The following is a 15,995-nucleotide window of genomic DNA, read 5'->3' as shown; positions in this document are numbered from 1 at the left end:
AAGGAACATCTGCTCTGCACCACTGGAGAACAGAGGGGGCTGCTGATGGGTGTATTCAAGCTGCAAGCCATGGTAGAGGTTGAACTGTATCCCCCCAAAAAAAGATATGTCCAAGTCCTCACCTCTGCTATCTGTGAATGTCACCTTATTTGGAAATAGTCTTTGCAGACGTAATTAAGTTAGGATCTAGAGAGAAGACCGTCCTGGATTTACAGTGGGCCCTAAATATTTACCTGATTCTCTAAATCCAGCAACAGGTGTTATAGTAAGGGAAGGGAGAGGAAGATTTGAGACACACGGAGGGGAAGGCCACATGAAGACGGAAGCAGAGCCTGAGGAGATGCAGCCGCAAGCCAAGGAGTGCCTGGGGCTACCAATAGCTGGAAGGGGCAGGAAGGACTCTCCGCTAGAGGCTTATGCCACCCACGCCCCAACCCCAGTTTCCACGGCAGCCCTAGGAAAGGAATAGTGTCCAGGCTGCAGAGCCATGGCCAAGCTGCTACCTCCACAGTTTCTCTCCCTCCCGGGGGACAGTGCGGTCCTGCTCAGGAGATCAAGCCCCTGCCTCCCACCCACCTCTCACGAGTCCCCAGACCCACCCAGGCCCCAGGCGCCCGACTCAGGCACACGTTCAGCTGCAGCTGAGACACGCTGTCGCTGCCCCACCCATGGGAGGCTGCACCCCCTGGAGGAGCGAGGCAACTCAGGGTCCAGCATGCACCTGCTGGGTACCAATGTCCCCAGGTATGAAGCTGAGGGCCTCCCAGGCAGGAGTGGGCCTTGGGTGGAGAGGAGAAGACGACAAGGATTCGGTTTAATGAGCAAACTGACGAGGCAGGATGCTGAAAACACAATTCTGAGTTTAATGTTTTCTGGAAAGAGCTGGGGGAGCTTAAGCAGCGAGTGTGGCGCTCTGCTTCCGGGCACGCCCACAGCAACTCGGCTTCAGAGTCTGACCCGCAGAAGTTCTTTAAAGAGAGGGACTTAGGGACCCCAGATCCCGGCAGCCAGGCCCAGAGAGGGAAGCAGGATTAGTCAAAACCAGGTGGGGGATGGGGGGAAGGAAGAGAGGCAGCGGGGGTTTGGGGGCCCAGCGGGTAGCAAGAGTGACCCTGGGCATCAACATGGGGTGAGGTGGAGAGGGGCTATGGGGTTCCTGGAGATCAGAGACTGGGGTGGCCATGGGCAGGGCCAGAGCACCGTGGAGACACCGCAACCCTGCTCCAGCTGGTCCTGCAATTGCCACAGGGGCTATTGCCTCTCCTGCCACCCAGCTCCTGAGAGTGAATCCTGACACGGGTGATTGGGACGTGTACTTCCTCTTGACTCTGGTCTCAGGACTGAGGCTCACAGGAGCCTGAGAAACAGACAAGCGGGAGCTTTCTAGCCCCTTCCAGCTCTCCCCTGCTCTGAAGCCTAGAAAAAGCCCCTCTCAGGCTACTGGTCAGAGGCCTGGATGAGGGCAGTGGGGGCAGAAGGGGTCTGGATCAGCCTTGCTGCCAACCAACACAACACATGTGGAAGCGGTGATGCTTAGCCCACAAGGAGATGGGAGACTGCAGTGCTGCTTGAGGTGTTTTATAAAAAACAGAAGCCAAGGCCCCGGGGCCTTCTGGGGCTGATTTGTGTGGGAGGCGGCACAGAAAGCCAATGCCAAGGTGGCAGGCATGGAGACCACCCCCCAGGGCTCTGGGGTGGCACAGGGGTGGAGCAGAGCCACACATGGATGTACCAGGAGCTCTGCCCCTCATAGAAACATCTGCAGGCCTGGGGGACCCAGGGGTCCCTGGCCACTGTCAGGAGCCCTTCGGCTGCTTCTACCAACCTGGAGCCAAGGCAGGGGGCTCAGCTGTCCCTCTGGGAGGCTGACGCCTGGGGCCCCAGCCCCCATCACCTCGCAGCTGTGACTCAGAAAGACCAGCAGAGCCCTTGGGCAAGGCCACAGGGATGTCAGGGTCCACCTATCCCTCAAGAAAGTTCCTACGTGGCTTGAAAGAATTAAGCCAGAGGTAGTTTCCTGCCCCCGGCCCCTCCCCTGACCCCAGAGCTTTAACTTTGGATCTTCTCTTAAGCAGAGTCTCAACTGAAAAGGCCTCTCTCTTGGGAGCCAGCAGGCTGGCTGGAAAGACAAAAATAACAACCCTTTTCTTTGTCCTCCACGGTTTACTTTGCTCCTTTTGAGACCTTTAGAATTTGCCTAATTATTTCCAAGGACTGGAGCCGCGGTGCCGCACCCTGGGACGCCCTGCCGCCACCCGCGTCTCGCCGCCGTGCGGGGTCACTTGAGGATGTGTGCAGAGAGGGCCGCGGAAGGTCCCCGAGGGTTCTCGCGGGTGCCCCGCCCTGGTGATTTCATCTGCCGTCAGCTCTCTCCAGAGGCTGCGGGATCTGGGAGCACCGACCGCTTTGGCTTTCCGTGTGTGCAGGGCGTCTCACTGAATGCCAAAGCCAGGGAGGCGGAGTCCAGGGATGGGGGAAGAGGCGGTGGGGTCAGCACAGCGCAGGGGTGGAAGGTGGCGAGAGGAAAGGAGGTGGCCGGCCAGCTAGGGCTCGGTGGCGTGCTTGACCAGGTAGCCGCTGAAGGTGATGTAGGTGTCCAGCTCCTCGCTGAAGATGGCGTTCTCGCGTTCGCCCTTGTAGAGGCGCACCCACACCTGGTCCTGCTCCCGCAGCTCCAGCATCAGGCTCTGGCTTTGCATGATGCTGCGGTCGCCCACCTGCGCGAACAAGATCACCACCTCCTCCTCGTTCTTCATGATGTGCAGGTAGGTCTCCTTCTGGTTCCAGGTGTGCACGTTGAGGCTGAAGAAGTAGATGCCGGGCACGTAGCAGTAGAACTTGCCGGTGAACATGTTGAAGTGGCCGTAGAGGTTCACGAACTCCGTGTCGAAGATCACCGTCTGGTAGTAGTGGTTGCTGTGCATGGGCTTCTTCCGGCCCACCGAGAAGGCGGCGTAGTGGCTCTTGCACCGCTCCCCAGGGGCCCCCATGGAGCCCTTCTGCCCTTTGGGTCCAGTGTGGCCCCTGGCCCCTGCTGAGCCTGTTTTGCCGTATTTCCCTTGGAGGCCTCGATCTCCGCGGTCACCCTTCTCCCCTAAAAGGGATGGGAAAACGCGTGCTGTTAATGGAGCAATCCGGTGGTGTCCTGAGCCTTGGCTGCTCGCTCTCCGGTCCCTGGCGCTGTCCTGATTCGTCCTCACAGCCCTGACCTGGCAGAAGCTTCACTCCTGCCCCCAGCCCCCTGCCACGGGCGGCGTCCCAGCCTGGCACAGAGGTATCGTGATTCCCAAAATGGCCAAGCAAACAGACTCAACCTCAAGGACGGTTCTATTTTTGCCCAGAAGCAATAATTTTTTTTTTCCTTCTGGAAAGCCCTGGTAAAAAAAAAAAAAAGAAAGAAAAGAAAAAAAAGAAAATGGAACATACGGGTTCGTCCAAAAGCAACGGGCTCTGCGGCCAGACCGACGGCTCGCTCTGAGCAAATGAACTCCAGATGTCGGGGCCAGCTCGGGATCTAGGCTGCAAGTGTTTCCAGTTTGATTTCACGGGGCGGGCTGTGCAGGGTTATCTGTCGTGTGCAGGACCGGAGCGAGCAGGTGGCATTTCAGAAAGCAGGCTGGGGGACCAAGCCCCAAAGCAAAGGGCCTAGAAGCCTGGCGTCCACATACAACTGGAGGGACGAGACCCCAAGCAGCCTCTGGGCTCCCTCTCCTGCTCTTGGTCCTGTGGGCCCCTTTCCAAGCCCTCCTCTTGGAGAGGGGCCAGAGCCTCAAAATCAGAATTTCCTGTGCCTTCCCCTCTAGATGACAGCCTGCCTGCCTCTGCTCCCTGTCCCGAGGGAGCCATTCTGCTCTCGCCCAGCCCCACCCTAACGACTCCATCCCTTCCTCCGGATCAGCACAGAGCAGCCCGGCCACCCCGTGCTTGTCTTTGCAGCCATCTGACCTTTCAAGATAGTGATGTTGATCTGGGGCACGGCGGTCGCCGGGTACATGGAGGTACCGGGGTCACAGCAGCGCAAGCACCGGGAAGCAGGGAGCCCCTGGTCCTGACTGGGCCTGTATTTTTCATGTTGTTCTTCAGCCCTGAGGGAATAAAGAATCACAGTGAAAGTCAGCCACTCTCAGGCCTGGAAACGCTGCTCTCTCCTGCTGCCAGTGGTTCTGGCGTGCCTGACCTGCCTTCTCACTCTCTCACCTGGACCCACAAGGCTCTGTGTTCACACTGGTGGGCTCACGGCCCACTTTGGGATCCTCACTACCGAACGATGCCCCTGCCCTCTGTTAAAGGCAATGACAGCCCTGGAAACACACGCAGCGATCAATTGAGTGCCACGCAAGATGGGGGCTGCTCGGGAGAAATCCACACTTCTAGGAGAGGGTCTTTGGGTGACACAAGACAATGCCAGGACTCCCTATCGTATATCCGTGATGCTAGAAAATAACATATGAAGCTGACTCGTCTGCAAATAAGAAGGTTCAACTGGATCTTTAGGATGCCCCTCAGCTGTAGCCGCTGGAGAGACTCTTATGTTTCCAACCTGATTGGAAGGACAAGCCCACAGGCAGGATGGACGGCGGCGGCTCCTGGCTGCCACCTTGCGGCCCCTCATGGCATCACATGTCTCTGGCTTGTGGCTCTTCTTGCCCAGGCTGTAGAGCTGCGCAGACCCATGGGGGCAGCAAAGTCCCCCTGGATGGGCCAGCTCCTCATCTAATGCTGCTCCCACTTCTGCACCCCCAGACTATCCAGGAAACGGATCTCTGTGCCCTAAGTTCAGCTACCCATAAGCCCAGGACTCCCAGACGGACATCTCACCCCTACCTCTCTCCTAAGCCCCAGACCTCGACTTCAAACTTCTCACCAGAAGTCTCCATCTGGAGATGCAACAGGCCCCACAGATGTCATGTATGCAAAACCGAAACCCCTGTCCCCATCCCTTCGCCCCTGGAATCTTCTCTTTCTGAGCTCTGTTCCTGGCATCAACAGCGGGTGCCCAGGGTGGAGCCTTCGGCATCACCTCCGACTCCCTCCGCCAACCCCGTGGCACAACCTTCAGCAGAGTCCTGGGCTCCCAGCCAAAAGGCACCTCCAGAACTGAGCCCAGGGCCCTCATCATCTCTGATGCACCCCTGCCATTTCGACTCTCACTTGGAATCTGCCCCTCCCCGCACCAGCTCATCCTCTCTGCTGCCTCCCTCTGGCATTCTTCCGAGAACACCGTCCAATTCAAGCTTTCCCATGATTCCTCTTGTTCTTTGTAGGATTGAGTTCAGGTGAGACCCTCCCCAACTAGACCCAGCTGCCTCCAGGCTCAACTGCCCTACTATCCTCCAGCCTCCAGCCTCCAGCACTGGGTCTCACCATCCCAAACCACCCACCAGCCCAACAAACACTGCCAGCCATGCCTTTGCACACCCCATTCTGGCTACCAGGTAGCTTTCCCCTCCTTCTGCACCTGCGAGGCCCGCAGGTGTCCTTCAAGACCTAGTTCACTCCTCTCATTCTTCCTGGGTCCCGCTCCTCCCTCTCCTGGCCCTGCCTCCAGCGTCATGGGTATACCCCTACTACAAAGCCCACCACGCTGCCCTGTCTCTCATGTGTCTATCTCCCTCTCGGCCTCAGAGCTCCTGGAGGCCAGGACTGTGCCACTCATGTGTCCCCCCGTGCCTGGGGGATGGCCTGACTGATAGGAGGGGCTCAATCAAAGAAAGAGGAGGGAGAGGAAGAAAGAACGGAATGGTGTGACTCAGCCTCAAATCCTGTCCAATCCCATTGTACAGTGAAGTTAGTCTGAAGCCTCAAGTATCAAGTCAGCCCAACGCTCAAAATAATGAAGAGACTCCGAGCCAGGCTTGAGCTGTCGCCGGGTCTCCAGGACCTCACTCTGGATACATGGCAGTTGGATGAAGCACTCGGCTTCCCTAGGAAACGTCCCAGGTCGGCTGGAGTCTCTCTGTCATTGCAGGTCGTAGACACGAAGGCCATCCAGAGTCCTTCACAACCTTTCAAGGGAAGCCGACACTTGGCCCACCCAGTCTCCGCTGTCCTCTCCTGTCCTGCAGTGTGATGATACGCGTGGGCCGTGGACACCAGCTCTTGGTCCAGCATCTCTCCTAAGGCCACGCTCCACCTCTCCCTGCCTCCAAGTGGTGCCTAGGTCCCCAGCAGATATTCTCAGCGGACAAAGTGAGAATGGAAAGACAAACTGGAGGGCGGGTTGGGAGCTTGGTCTGCTCTTTTCTTAAGGAGGCAGCTGCAAAGCCACTTGCAGACCCCACTCCTTTAGGCTCGTGGTGAGGCTGGATCACTGTCCGCAGTTTCAGGTGAGGTGCCCAAGCCACGGAAAGGAGGAATAGCTCGTCCGTCCTGCAGGACCAGCCTCCAGCAGGGCCACGGCTCAGCTTCGGCTTTCTTGCCTTCACATCTCACAGTGAACCAGCACCCCCAGGGGCCCCAAGGCCCAGGCTCAGCCTGGCCAGAGCCAGAGCTCCTGCTCTTACACCCTCGTGGCCCCTCACCTCTCGGCATGGTCCGGAGGGGACGGCAGCTCCTCAGTCCCCTCCCACTCCTGCTGTTCCCCCTGGACATGGGGCACACGACTCAGGACCAGGCCAGAGGCAAAGGCAAGGAGCAGGCAGTACACCAGCAAGAGTCCCTGTCCATGGGAGCCCATCTTCCTGCCGGGCCCTAGTGGGAAAGAAACACACGGGGAAGGCACCGAGTTAGGAAGGAGCTGCACAGAGAAACAGCCTGAAAATTGGGGAGAGAAACAGCCTGGAAATCGGAGGTGCTTCCCCAGCCTCACGCCACTGGGAAATGCTGCAGTTACACAGCTTCTGGGAGGACAATCACTCTCACACACCCATGCATGCATACACGCACTCACAACGCACTCACGTGCACACACACGCACATGCACACACATTCACATACATGCAACCCCCACACATGCACACACTCAACACACATGCAATCCACACATGCACACACAGTCACATACACTCACATGCAACCCACATATTCACATGCACCCAACACACATGCAATCCACACACATGTAATCCACACACATGTACACACAACACACATGCACAGTCTCAACAATGAAACCTACACACATGCACACACATGCACATTCACATACACACATATACCCACATCACATGCACACTCACATGCAATCCACACACTCATATGCACATTCTTAACACACATGGAATCCACACGCTCACATGCACACAGTCAACACACATACACTCACACTCACATGCACACACACATACAGTCCACACACATGCACTCAACACATGCAATCCACATGCTCACATGCACTCAACACACATGCACAACTCGCACACATACCCAAATCACATGCACACTCTCAACACACATGCACACACATGCACACATATACCCATATCACATGCACACAGATTCACACACACATGCAATCCACACACATGCACACTCTTACATGCACTCACACATATACCATCACATGCACTCACGTGCAATCCACACATGCACACACATTCACATACATGCAATCCACACATGCACTCTTTCAACACACGTGCACACATTCACATGCACACATATACCCACATCACATGCACACTCACGTGCACGCCTGCATACTCTCAACACATTCACATGCATGCACATCCACTCATGCACACATGCGCTCACATGTACACACACCTTCACATGTGCACACACACTCTGCCTCCAGAGCCTCAGCCAGTCAGGCTGGTGTTGAGGGGTTGCTGAGCAAGGTGCTGTCTCTGCCCACCCAGCCTCTCGGGAAGGAGAGTCCATCAGCCGCTGGCCCCACAGACAATTGTATACCACCCCTCTTAGGACAGTAAGAAAAATCCCAAGCAAGCTTTGAATGATCATCATCCCTTAACTCAAAGCAAAGCTGGCTCAATGACCAGGTCCTTCACCGGTGGGCAGGTGGGTAGGAAGGTGGCTGCAAGCTGCTTTCTGGCCACCAGGCAGCGCATCAGCAAGTGTCCTTGGCATCTACTTTAGGGATGTGCCAAGCCCAGCCCCACAGAGCAGTCATCCTTCCAGGAAGCCAACCCCACGTCTCACTCCCGGAGCTTTTGGCAAAAGCTTGGGGCAGGACCCCCTCCATCCAGTATTGGGAGAGTCCTTCTAGAAAGGGGTGCTCACGGAGGTGGGGAGTCCAGGGAGCCCGCGAGGGGCAGCACTTGGGCCCACATTAGGTGAACGCCCACCTGCCACCCTGTGAGCGGCTCGCTCCCCTCGCCCAGGAATCTGGCATCACGAGTCGCAGGCCCAGCCGTTTCAGGTGGGCCAAAAACCTCCCCACCGAGGGGCACAGCGACTGTGGTCAACTCTAACCCCTCTTTGTTCACCAAAATGTAAAACTCGAAATGTCGCAGGCCCCGTGGGAACACCTCATTCAACACACAGCCGCCCAGTGAGAAGGTGGGTGAGAAGCGTCCCTCACTCCCGGCTGCCAGGCCGGCGTGGACTCCAGCTCTTTCTTGAGAGGCAAACAGTGAAAGCAAGGGCTCATCTCCAAAGGCCCTGGGCCAGACTCTTTCTCCTCTAACTCCTCTTATGTCTAAGGAAAGTTAAAATCCTGAGACAGATTTCTTTCTCTGCCCATATTACACACCAAGATGACCGCGACGTCTTACTCATCTTGGGAAGCCGGGAATTTCTTCCACACACGCCATCGCTCGGGGGCTTTGGAGCCTCTGGGGGGGATGTCTGTAGCGGGCTTTTTTTTTTTTTTTTTTGAGATGGAGTCTTGCTCTGTCACCCAGGCTGGAGTGCAGCAGTGTGATCTCGGCTCACTCCGCCTCCTGGGTTCAAGTGATTCTCCTGCCTCAGCCTCCCAAGCAGCTGGGATTACAAGCATGCGCCACCACGCCCAGCTAATTTTTGTATTTTTAGTAGAGACGGGGTTTCACCACGTTGGCCAGGCTGGTCTGGAACTTCTGACCTCAAGTGATCCACCCACCTCGGCCTCCCGAGGTGCTGGGATTCCAGGCATGAGCCACGGCCCAGGACTTTAGTGGGCTCTTGAGTGAAGTCTGAAGGGCTCCCCGCAGAGCCCTCACGCCAAGTCAACATTGCAGGGGAAGATCTGGAGTCCAGGGCTCTCCTGATAGAGCCTCCGAGGTGACAGTGAGGAGAGCAAGGCTGGCCCCCCCGAACCTCTCTCCTCCCCTGTCACACATACCTACACCCAGTCTTCACCGCCCTGCATGGCCCACGCCCCATCTCTGCAGTGGCTTAGCTGGAGCCCCCACCTCCAAGTGTCCTACCAGCCAGCTGTCCCTCCCATGCGTCAGGGCCCAGAGACCGTCCCAATGACCAAGGAGCTGCTTAGGCCACAGCCCCCACCCAGAATCTCTGATACCTCCCACCACTTGCCAAAAAAAGGGTGTATGTGCACATGGTAATTTATAAAATACACATCTAAGTTCTCTCTCCAGCCATCCATCTGGTTAGGTTTGAGAACACTTCCTCATTAATAATTTTTATCCCATCACGGATGGCCCCACAATTAATCCTCTAGGGAGACAATATACATTCATGACTGTACCAAATTTGTAAATGAGGAAACAGAGACTTGGAGAAGCTAATTAGCCTAAAATTCTGATTTTTTTTTTTTTGACAGGATCTCACTCTGTGAGTGAGTGCAGTGGTGCAATCTCGGCTCACTGCAGCCTCTGCCTCCTGGACTTGAGCCATCCTCCCACCTCAGCCTCACAAGTAGAAGGGACTGCAGGTATGCACTACCACACCCAGCTAATTTTTTTTTTTTTTTTTTTTTTTTTTTTTGTAGAGACAAATTTTCCCCATGTTGCCCAGGCTGGTCTCAAACTCCTGGGCTCAAGTGATCTGCCCACCTCAGCCTCCCAAAGTGCTGGGATTACAGGCGTGATCCTCCACGCCGGGCCAAGACTGATTTTTGAGCAGGGTGGCTGCATTTGAACTCAGACAGGGTGGCTGCATTTGGACTCAGACAGGCTGACAACAGATGACAATAAAATCCTGCCCGCCTTGTCTTCAACACCCAACTCAAGGTCTCATAGTCTTCCTGAAGCCTTCCCAGGCCCCTCAACTGGGAAAATTTCTCCATCCTCGGTCTTAGTTTTCTTTTTTGATACAGGGTCTCACTCTGCCTCCCTGCAGCCTCAACCCTCCCGGCTCAGGCCATCTGTCCACCTCAACCTCTCAAGCAGCTGGGACTACAGGTATGCGCCACCACGCCCAGCTAATTTTTTTTGTTGTTTTTTCGTAAAGACACGGATTCACCGTGTTTCCCCGGCTGGTCTCAAACTCCTGAGCTCAAGCGATTCACCTGCCTTGGCCTCCCAAAGTGCTGGGATTATGGGCGGGCGCCATAATTTTGTTTTTCCTATTGTCTCCTACTGCAGAGAGTTTGTCTAGCCTATGACAGTCTACTCAGCAGACCGTGGGTGACCTCCTCCAGGGCTAGGACGTCCCCTAGCCAAGCGTCCTGCAGCACCCTGAATCACTGGTGCTCAGCAAATATTTGTCAGACTGAATTCTCTAAATTTGTTTATTTCTCTATTTCTGTATTTCCTCTGTTTCTCCTTGGCGCCTTAATAATTATTCTGTTTTTTCCTTTTAAGTGGCAAACTTGTACCAGTTAAAAGGAAAAGAGATTTTCCTTTCTTTATTTTTTCCTGAATCCCAAATTTTATATATACACATACACATGTTTACATATATATACATATATACATATTGACATATATATATACACACACACATATTTATTTAAGAGAGGTTGGAATGTAACTACAAAAGGCATTAAAAAGCTACCTTGGATTATTCTACTCTGTGGTTTCTCAACCCTGGCACCATTGAGGGATTGCTGGGTTTTTTTGTTTTGTTTTATTTTGAGACAGAGTCTCGCTCTGTCACCCAGGCTGGAGTGAAGTGGCGCGATCTCGGCTCACTGCAACCTCCGCCTCCCAGGTTCAAGTTATTCTCCTGCCTCAGTCTCCCTAGTAACTGAGATTATATGCGTGTGCCTCCACACCTGGCTAATTTTTGTATTTTTAGTAGAGACAGGGTTTCGCCATGTTGGCCAGGCTGGTCTTGAACTACTCCTGACCTCAGGTGATCCATCTGCCTCGGCCTCCCAAAGTGCTGGGATTACGGGCGTTTGCCACCGCGCCCAGCCAACCCTGGCACCATTGAGGTTTGGGCCTAGATAATCCCCTGTGGTGGGGGGCTAGCCTGTGTGCTGTAGGATGCTTAGCAGTAACCCTGGACTGTCCCCACCAGATGCCATTAGCACCACTACCTCTAGTTATGACAACAAAAAATGTCTCCAAACATGGTAATATGCCTGTTCCTCAGGGGCAAAATTGCCCCTAGCTAAGCACCGGCATTTGTTTTTATGTTGGTCTATCTCTTTCTAGTCTAGCAAAGGGATTTTCCACACCTTGGTCAGAAGAGACGGGGTCCAGGATGCAGCTGGGTTAGGAATGATGCTGTCACTGGGGTGGGGTGGGGCTGGGAAACCCCAGCAGAGAGCCCCAGGCTCAGGCTGGTAGGGACAAGGCCACTTTGGCGGTGGTGGCTCTCCTCAAAAGCCTGCTGTTCGGAGTCAGAGCAAACCCAGGTTGAAATCTTTCCTTCCTGAAAAGATCTTAAGAAGCATTTTACCAAATCCCACAGCAAAGCCAGCGTCATAACATTATGATCATTTTAGTCACTTTTGGGCAAAAACAGCATTGCCCAACATCTAACCAAACTTGGCTCCAGATCACTGTTAGTGATTTCCAGCAAAAATCCCCCTACAGTGGGGAGGCTGTGTCCCAGCAAGGTTATCTGGAAGAACGTGTTAGGCAGTTCCAGGGAAGTGCCCTGAGCACATCTTGGCCAGTGGCGTGAAACCTGCGTGAATCCAGATCCACGTGGCCCAGTCTCCAGGCCTCATCGCAGGCAAGGCAACTGAAGACAGTTCCAGCATGACTCAAGCTCTTTACTTGCCTTTCCCAAATCCTGCAAATATGAGCCAATTTCCATGGTAATTCGGCGACCATTTTCCTTCCCTCCATGTCCCTGAGGACTAGCCACTCTTCGGCGTCCCTTCCTCAACCCCACATCATCCACCTACACCTGACCTTCTCCCCAACAAGAACACATCCCCCTTTACAGGAGGAGGGAGGCCGGAAAAGAGAAACCAGGCTACACGCAGGACGTAGAGGAGGACAGGAAGCCTGAGGACACATCCTTGTGAATAATTTGTATCCCGGCCGGGCGCGGTGGCTCACGCCTGTAATCCCAACACTTTGGGAGGCCAAGGCAGGTGGATCACCTGAGGTCAGGAGTTCAAGACCAGCCTGGCCAACATGGTGAAACCCCGTCTCTACTAAAAATACAAAAATTAGCTGGGCGTGGTGGGGTGAACCTGTAGTCCCAGCTACTTGGGAGGCTGAGGCAGGAGAATTGCTTGAACTCAGGAGGCGGAGGTTGTGGTGAGCCAAGATCGCGCCACTGCACTCCAGCCTGAGCAACAGAGTGAGACTCCGTCTCAAAAAAAAAAAGAAAAAGAAAAAAATTGTATCCCTTGTTTGCTTGTGGTGGCTCACACCCATCATCCCAGCACTTTGGGAGGCCAAGGTGGGTAGATTGCTTGAGCCTAGGAATTCAAGACCAGCCTGGACAACATGGTGAAGCCCCATCTCTACCAAAAACACAAAAATTAGCCAGGCATGGTGGTGTTCGCCTGTAGTCCCAGCAGCTGCTCAAGAGACTGAGGTAGGAGGATCACGTGAGTCCAGGAGGTCAAGGCTGCAGTAAGCCATGATCGCATCACTGCACTCTAGCCTGGGTGACAGAGTGAGACCCTGTGGTAATAATAATAATAAAATAATAATAATAATAATTTTTATCCCTCCACAGGCCTCTTAGCTCTGTGGTAGGTCCTTTAAGGAGACAGTAGTCACATGCAAGTTCACCATTCCTTATATTTGTTTCAAATTGGGCCTTTTGGCTGGGCGCAGTGGCTCACGCCTGTAATCCCAGCACTTTAGGAGGCCGAGGAGGGTGGATCACTTGAAGTCAGGGGTTTGAGACCAGCCTGGCCAACATGGCAAAACCCTGTCTCTAGTAAAAATACCAAAATTGGCCGGGCACAGTGGCTCACACCTGTAATCCCAGCACTTTGGGAGGCCGAGGCGGGTGGATCACGAGGTCGGGAGATCGGAGACCATCCTAGCCAACATGGTGAAACCCTGGCTCTACTAAAAATACAAAAATTAGCTGGGCGTGGTGGCACGTGCCTGTAGTCCCAGCTACTTGGGAGGCTGAGGCAGGAGAATCGCTTGAACCAGGGAGTCGGAGGTTGTGCTAAGCCGAGATCATGCCACTGCACTCCAGCCTGGCGACAGAGCAAGACTCCATCTCAAAAAAAAAAAAAAAAAAAAATACAAAAATTAGCTGGGCTTGGTGAATAAATAAACAAATAAGTGGGTCCTGTTATATTTTTGTCTCACCTCCGTGCTCTCATGCTTGTGTGCTGACAGCGGACCCCTGAAGCTCTGGGACTGTGTGCCTGGGTTTTGTCCTGATGCTCCACCCAGCGCAGGGCCTTTTGACAAAAGCATTCTGTAAACACTGTTTTCCTTTTTCTTTAATCCTCATCAGGTGAGCAGCTGTTCTGAGAGGCAAGAAGCCTATAATCTCCTTGAATTGGAAGGAGCTTTGGCAGACATGTCCAAGCTGCCCTCTCAGCTGACCATCTAACACAGGCTGGGTTTACTGAATGCCCATGATTTGCATGGCATTGTGCAAGAGCTTGGGAGGAAGTGATTCAACCAGGAATTAAATCTATTCCCTGACCTCAAGAATATAACAGGCTAGTGAAGGAAACAGACACGTACCCAATTATAGCTCAAGACAGAACAACACATGTTGAATTAAAATGCTAAGTGGGTAACATTCTAGAACTGTGCTGTCCGGTACAGTGGCTGCTATGTGTGGCTATTTAAATTTAAATTAATTAAAACGAAAGAAAATTCAAAATTCAGTTCTTCAGCTACACTAGCCACATTTCAAGCATTCAATAACTATTAATACATGTAGGCTGGGCACAGTGGTTCATGTCTGTAATCTCAGCACCTTGGGAGGCCAAGGTGGGAGGATTGCCTGAGCCCAGGAGTTCAAGACCAGCCCAGGCAATATATCGAGACCCCATCTCTACAAAAAATGCAAAGATTAGCCAGGCATGGTGGTGTGCACCTGTAGTCCCAGCTACTCTGGAGGCTGAGGCAAGAGGACTGGTTGATCTCAGGGGGTTGAGGCTGCAGTGAGCCACGACTGCGCCACTGTGCCCTAGCCTGGGCAACAGGGCAAGACCCTCTCTCAAAACATAAAAATAAAAAGCCACATGTAGCTAGTGGTTACCATGTGGAAAGTATAGAATAGAACATTTCAATCATTGCAGAAAGTTCTGTTGGACAGCTCTGTTCTAGATTAAAATGAAGTCATCAGGGAGGAAGCAGTAACTGTGAACAAACAGCAGGCCAGAAATCCGAGAGGCGTTTAGACCCTTTCCTGTCATGCACCCGCATCTCATCCGTCCCCAGCCTGCTTGAATAGATCCTAAAGGTCAACTCTCCCTCCTGCCCTGTGCCTGTATCAGATGCCCTCCAGGGGCTCCGCTGTCCCCCAGACCTCAGTCCACCCAAGACAAGCATCTTCGTCTGCCTTTTCCAGGGTCTAGACATTGCCCCCGCCCCCAGTTTACATTCATCTCCCAAGGAAACTTGGCGTAAGATAGGACTTTATCTCACATCTAGTGGTGTCCAGTTCAAGAATTGGATTCAGGCCAGGTATGGTGGCTCACGCCTATAATCCCAGCACTTTGGGAGGCTGAGGTGGGCAGATCACTTGAGGCCAAGAGCTCGAGGCCAGCCTGGCCAACATGGTAAAACCCTGTCTCTACTAAAAATACAAAAATTAGCTGGGTGCAGTGGTGTGTGTCTGTAATCCCAGCTACTCAGGAGGCTAAGACAGGAGAATCGCTTGAACCCAGGAGGCAGAGGTTGCAGTGAGCTGAGATCGCATCACTGCACTCCAACCTGGGCAACAAAGTGAGACTGTCTCAAAAAAAAAAAAAAATACGATTCAGCCCAGAACCCAAACACTCCTGGTTTCTACACAGCCTCAACGGCCCCTTAGCCATCACCACCCCTTCGTGCCACCCCCTCCAGCCACCTTTGGAACATCCCCAGAATCCTCCCAACCAGAAGAGAAGCCCTGAGTCCACTCCCCTTCGGCTCTGACGTCTGGTAGAATTCTCCTGTTGAGAAGCTTAGAGCTCTCCTGTTGCTGCAAGAGGATTCAGGTACTGGGGTGCCAAGAAAGAGGAAGGTGCCACGTTGGGGTGTCCTTCTGACAGGTGACATCTGCTCATAGCCCTTTCCTCCCCGCCAGAAGCCATTCATTCGTCACATTAATTGCCCAATGACCAAACTCCTCCAGTGATGGGCAGAAGGCGGGCAGAGTGGCTCCCATTTGATGAGTGATGTGTGTTTACCTCTTCTAGAAGCCCATTTACTAGCTAATATTCCCTGCTCTAACTGCACTGCCCCCACTGGTCTCAGACTCTCCCTCTTTCCCTCAACCTCGTGGTGGATGGGGTCCCTTATGGAAGGAATTCTCGCCAGATGGAGCCGAGCCGCCCCTTTTCCTGAGAGATGCTGGGGTCCTGGAGCCTATCTCCTCTCTCAATCTCCCTCTCTCCTGTTTCCAAAAAGCTGCCCTCTGTCTTGCAGAAGGAGGGTTTGTTTTTAAGGCTTAGGTGTTTATTTGGTTACTTCCAAAGCCCAAGTCCAGGGATGAATACAGACTCTTCCAGGGCTCCTTGCTAGTTAATTAGCAATGGTTTCCTCTTCCCTGGAGGGGAATGAGGTCTGGCTTGGGACAAAAAAGTGAAGCGAAGATAGGCCAAGAATTCTCCC

At 53.6% G+C, this 15,995-nt stretch overlaps 1 protein-coding gene across 4 annotated transcripts in view; it reads right to left on the bottom strand.

The window, feature by feature from the left end:
- Positions 1-840: 840 nt before the first annotated feature.
- The window catches only part of C1QTNF1 (C1q and TNF related 1), a 26,875-nt gene continuing 11,720 nt past the window's right edge, over positions 841-15,995 (bottom strand). For all 4 annotated transcript variants that reach the window (XM_016933048.4, XM_016933046.4, XM_016933047.4 and 1 more), the window contains 3 exons: positions 6,522-6,690; positions 3,946-4,085; positions 841-3,094 (listed from right to left, as the gene is read on the bottom strand). In XM_016933048.4, coding sequence (XP_016788537.2) covers positions 2,544-3,094; positions 3,946-4,085; positions 6,522-6,676 — 846 coding nt within the window. In that variant the 5' untranslated portion in view covers positions 6,677-6,690 and the 3' untranslated portion in view covers positions 841-2,543. The remainder of the gene's footprint in view (positions 3,095-3,945; positions 4,086-6,521; positions 6,691-15,995) is intronic.

This window comes from Pan troglodytes, chromosome 19 (genome assembly GCF_028858775.2).
Source record: "Pan troglodytes isolate AG18354 chromosome 19, NHGRI_mPanTro3-v2.0_pri, whole genome shotgun sequence".
Classification (NCBI taxonomy): Eukaryota; Metazoa; Chordata; class Mammalia; order Primates; family Hominidae; genus Pan; species Pan troglodytes.
This window is presented reverse-complemented; position numbering and strand designations above follow the sequence as displayed.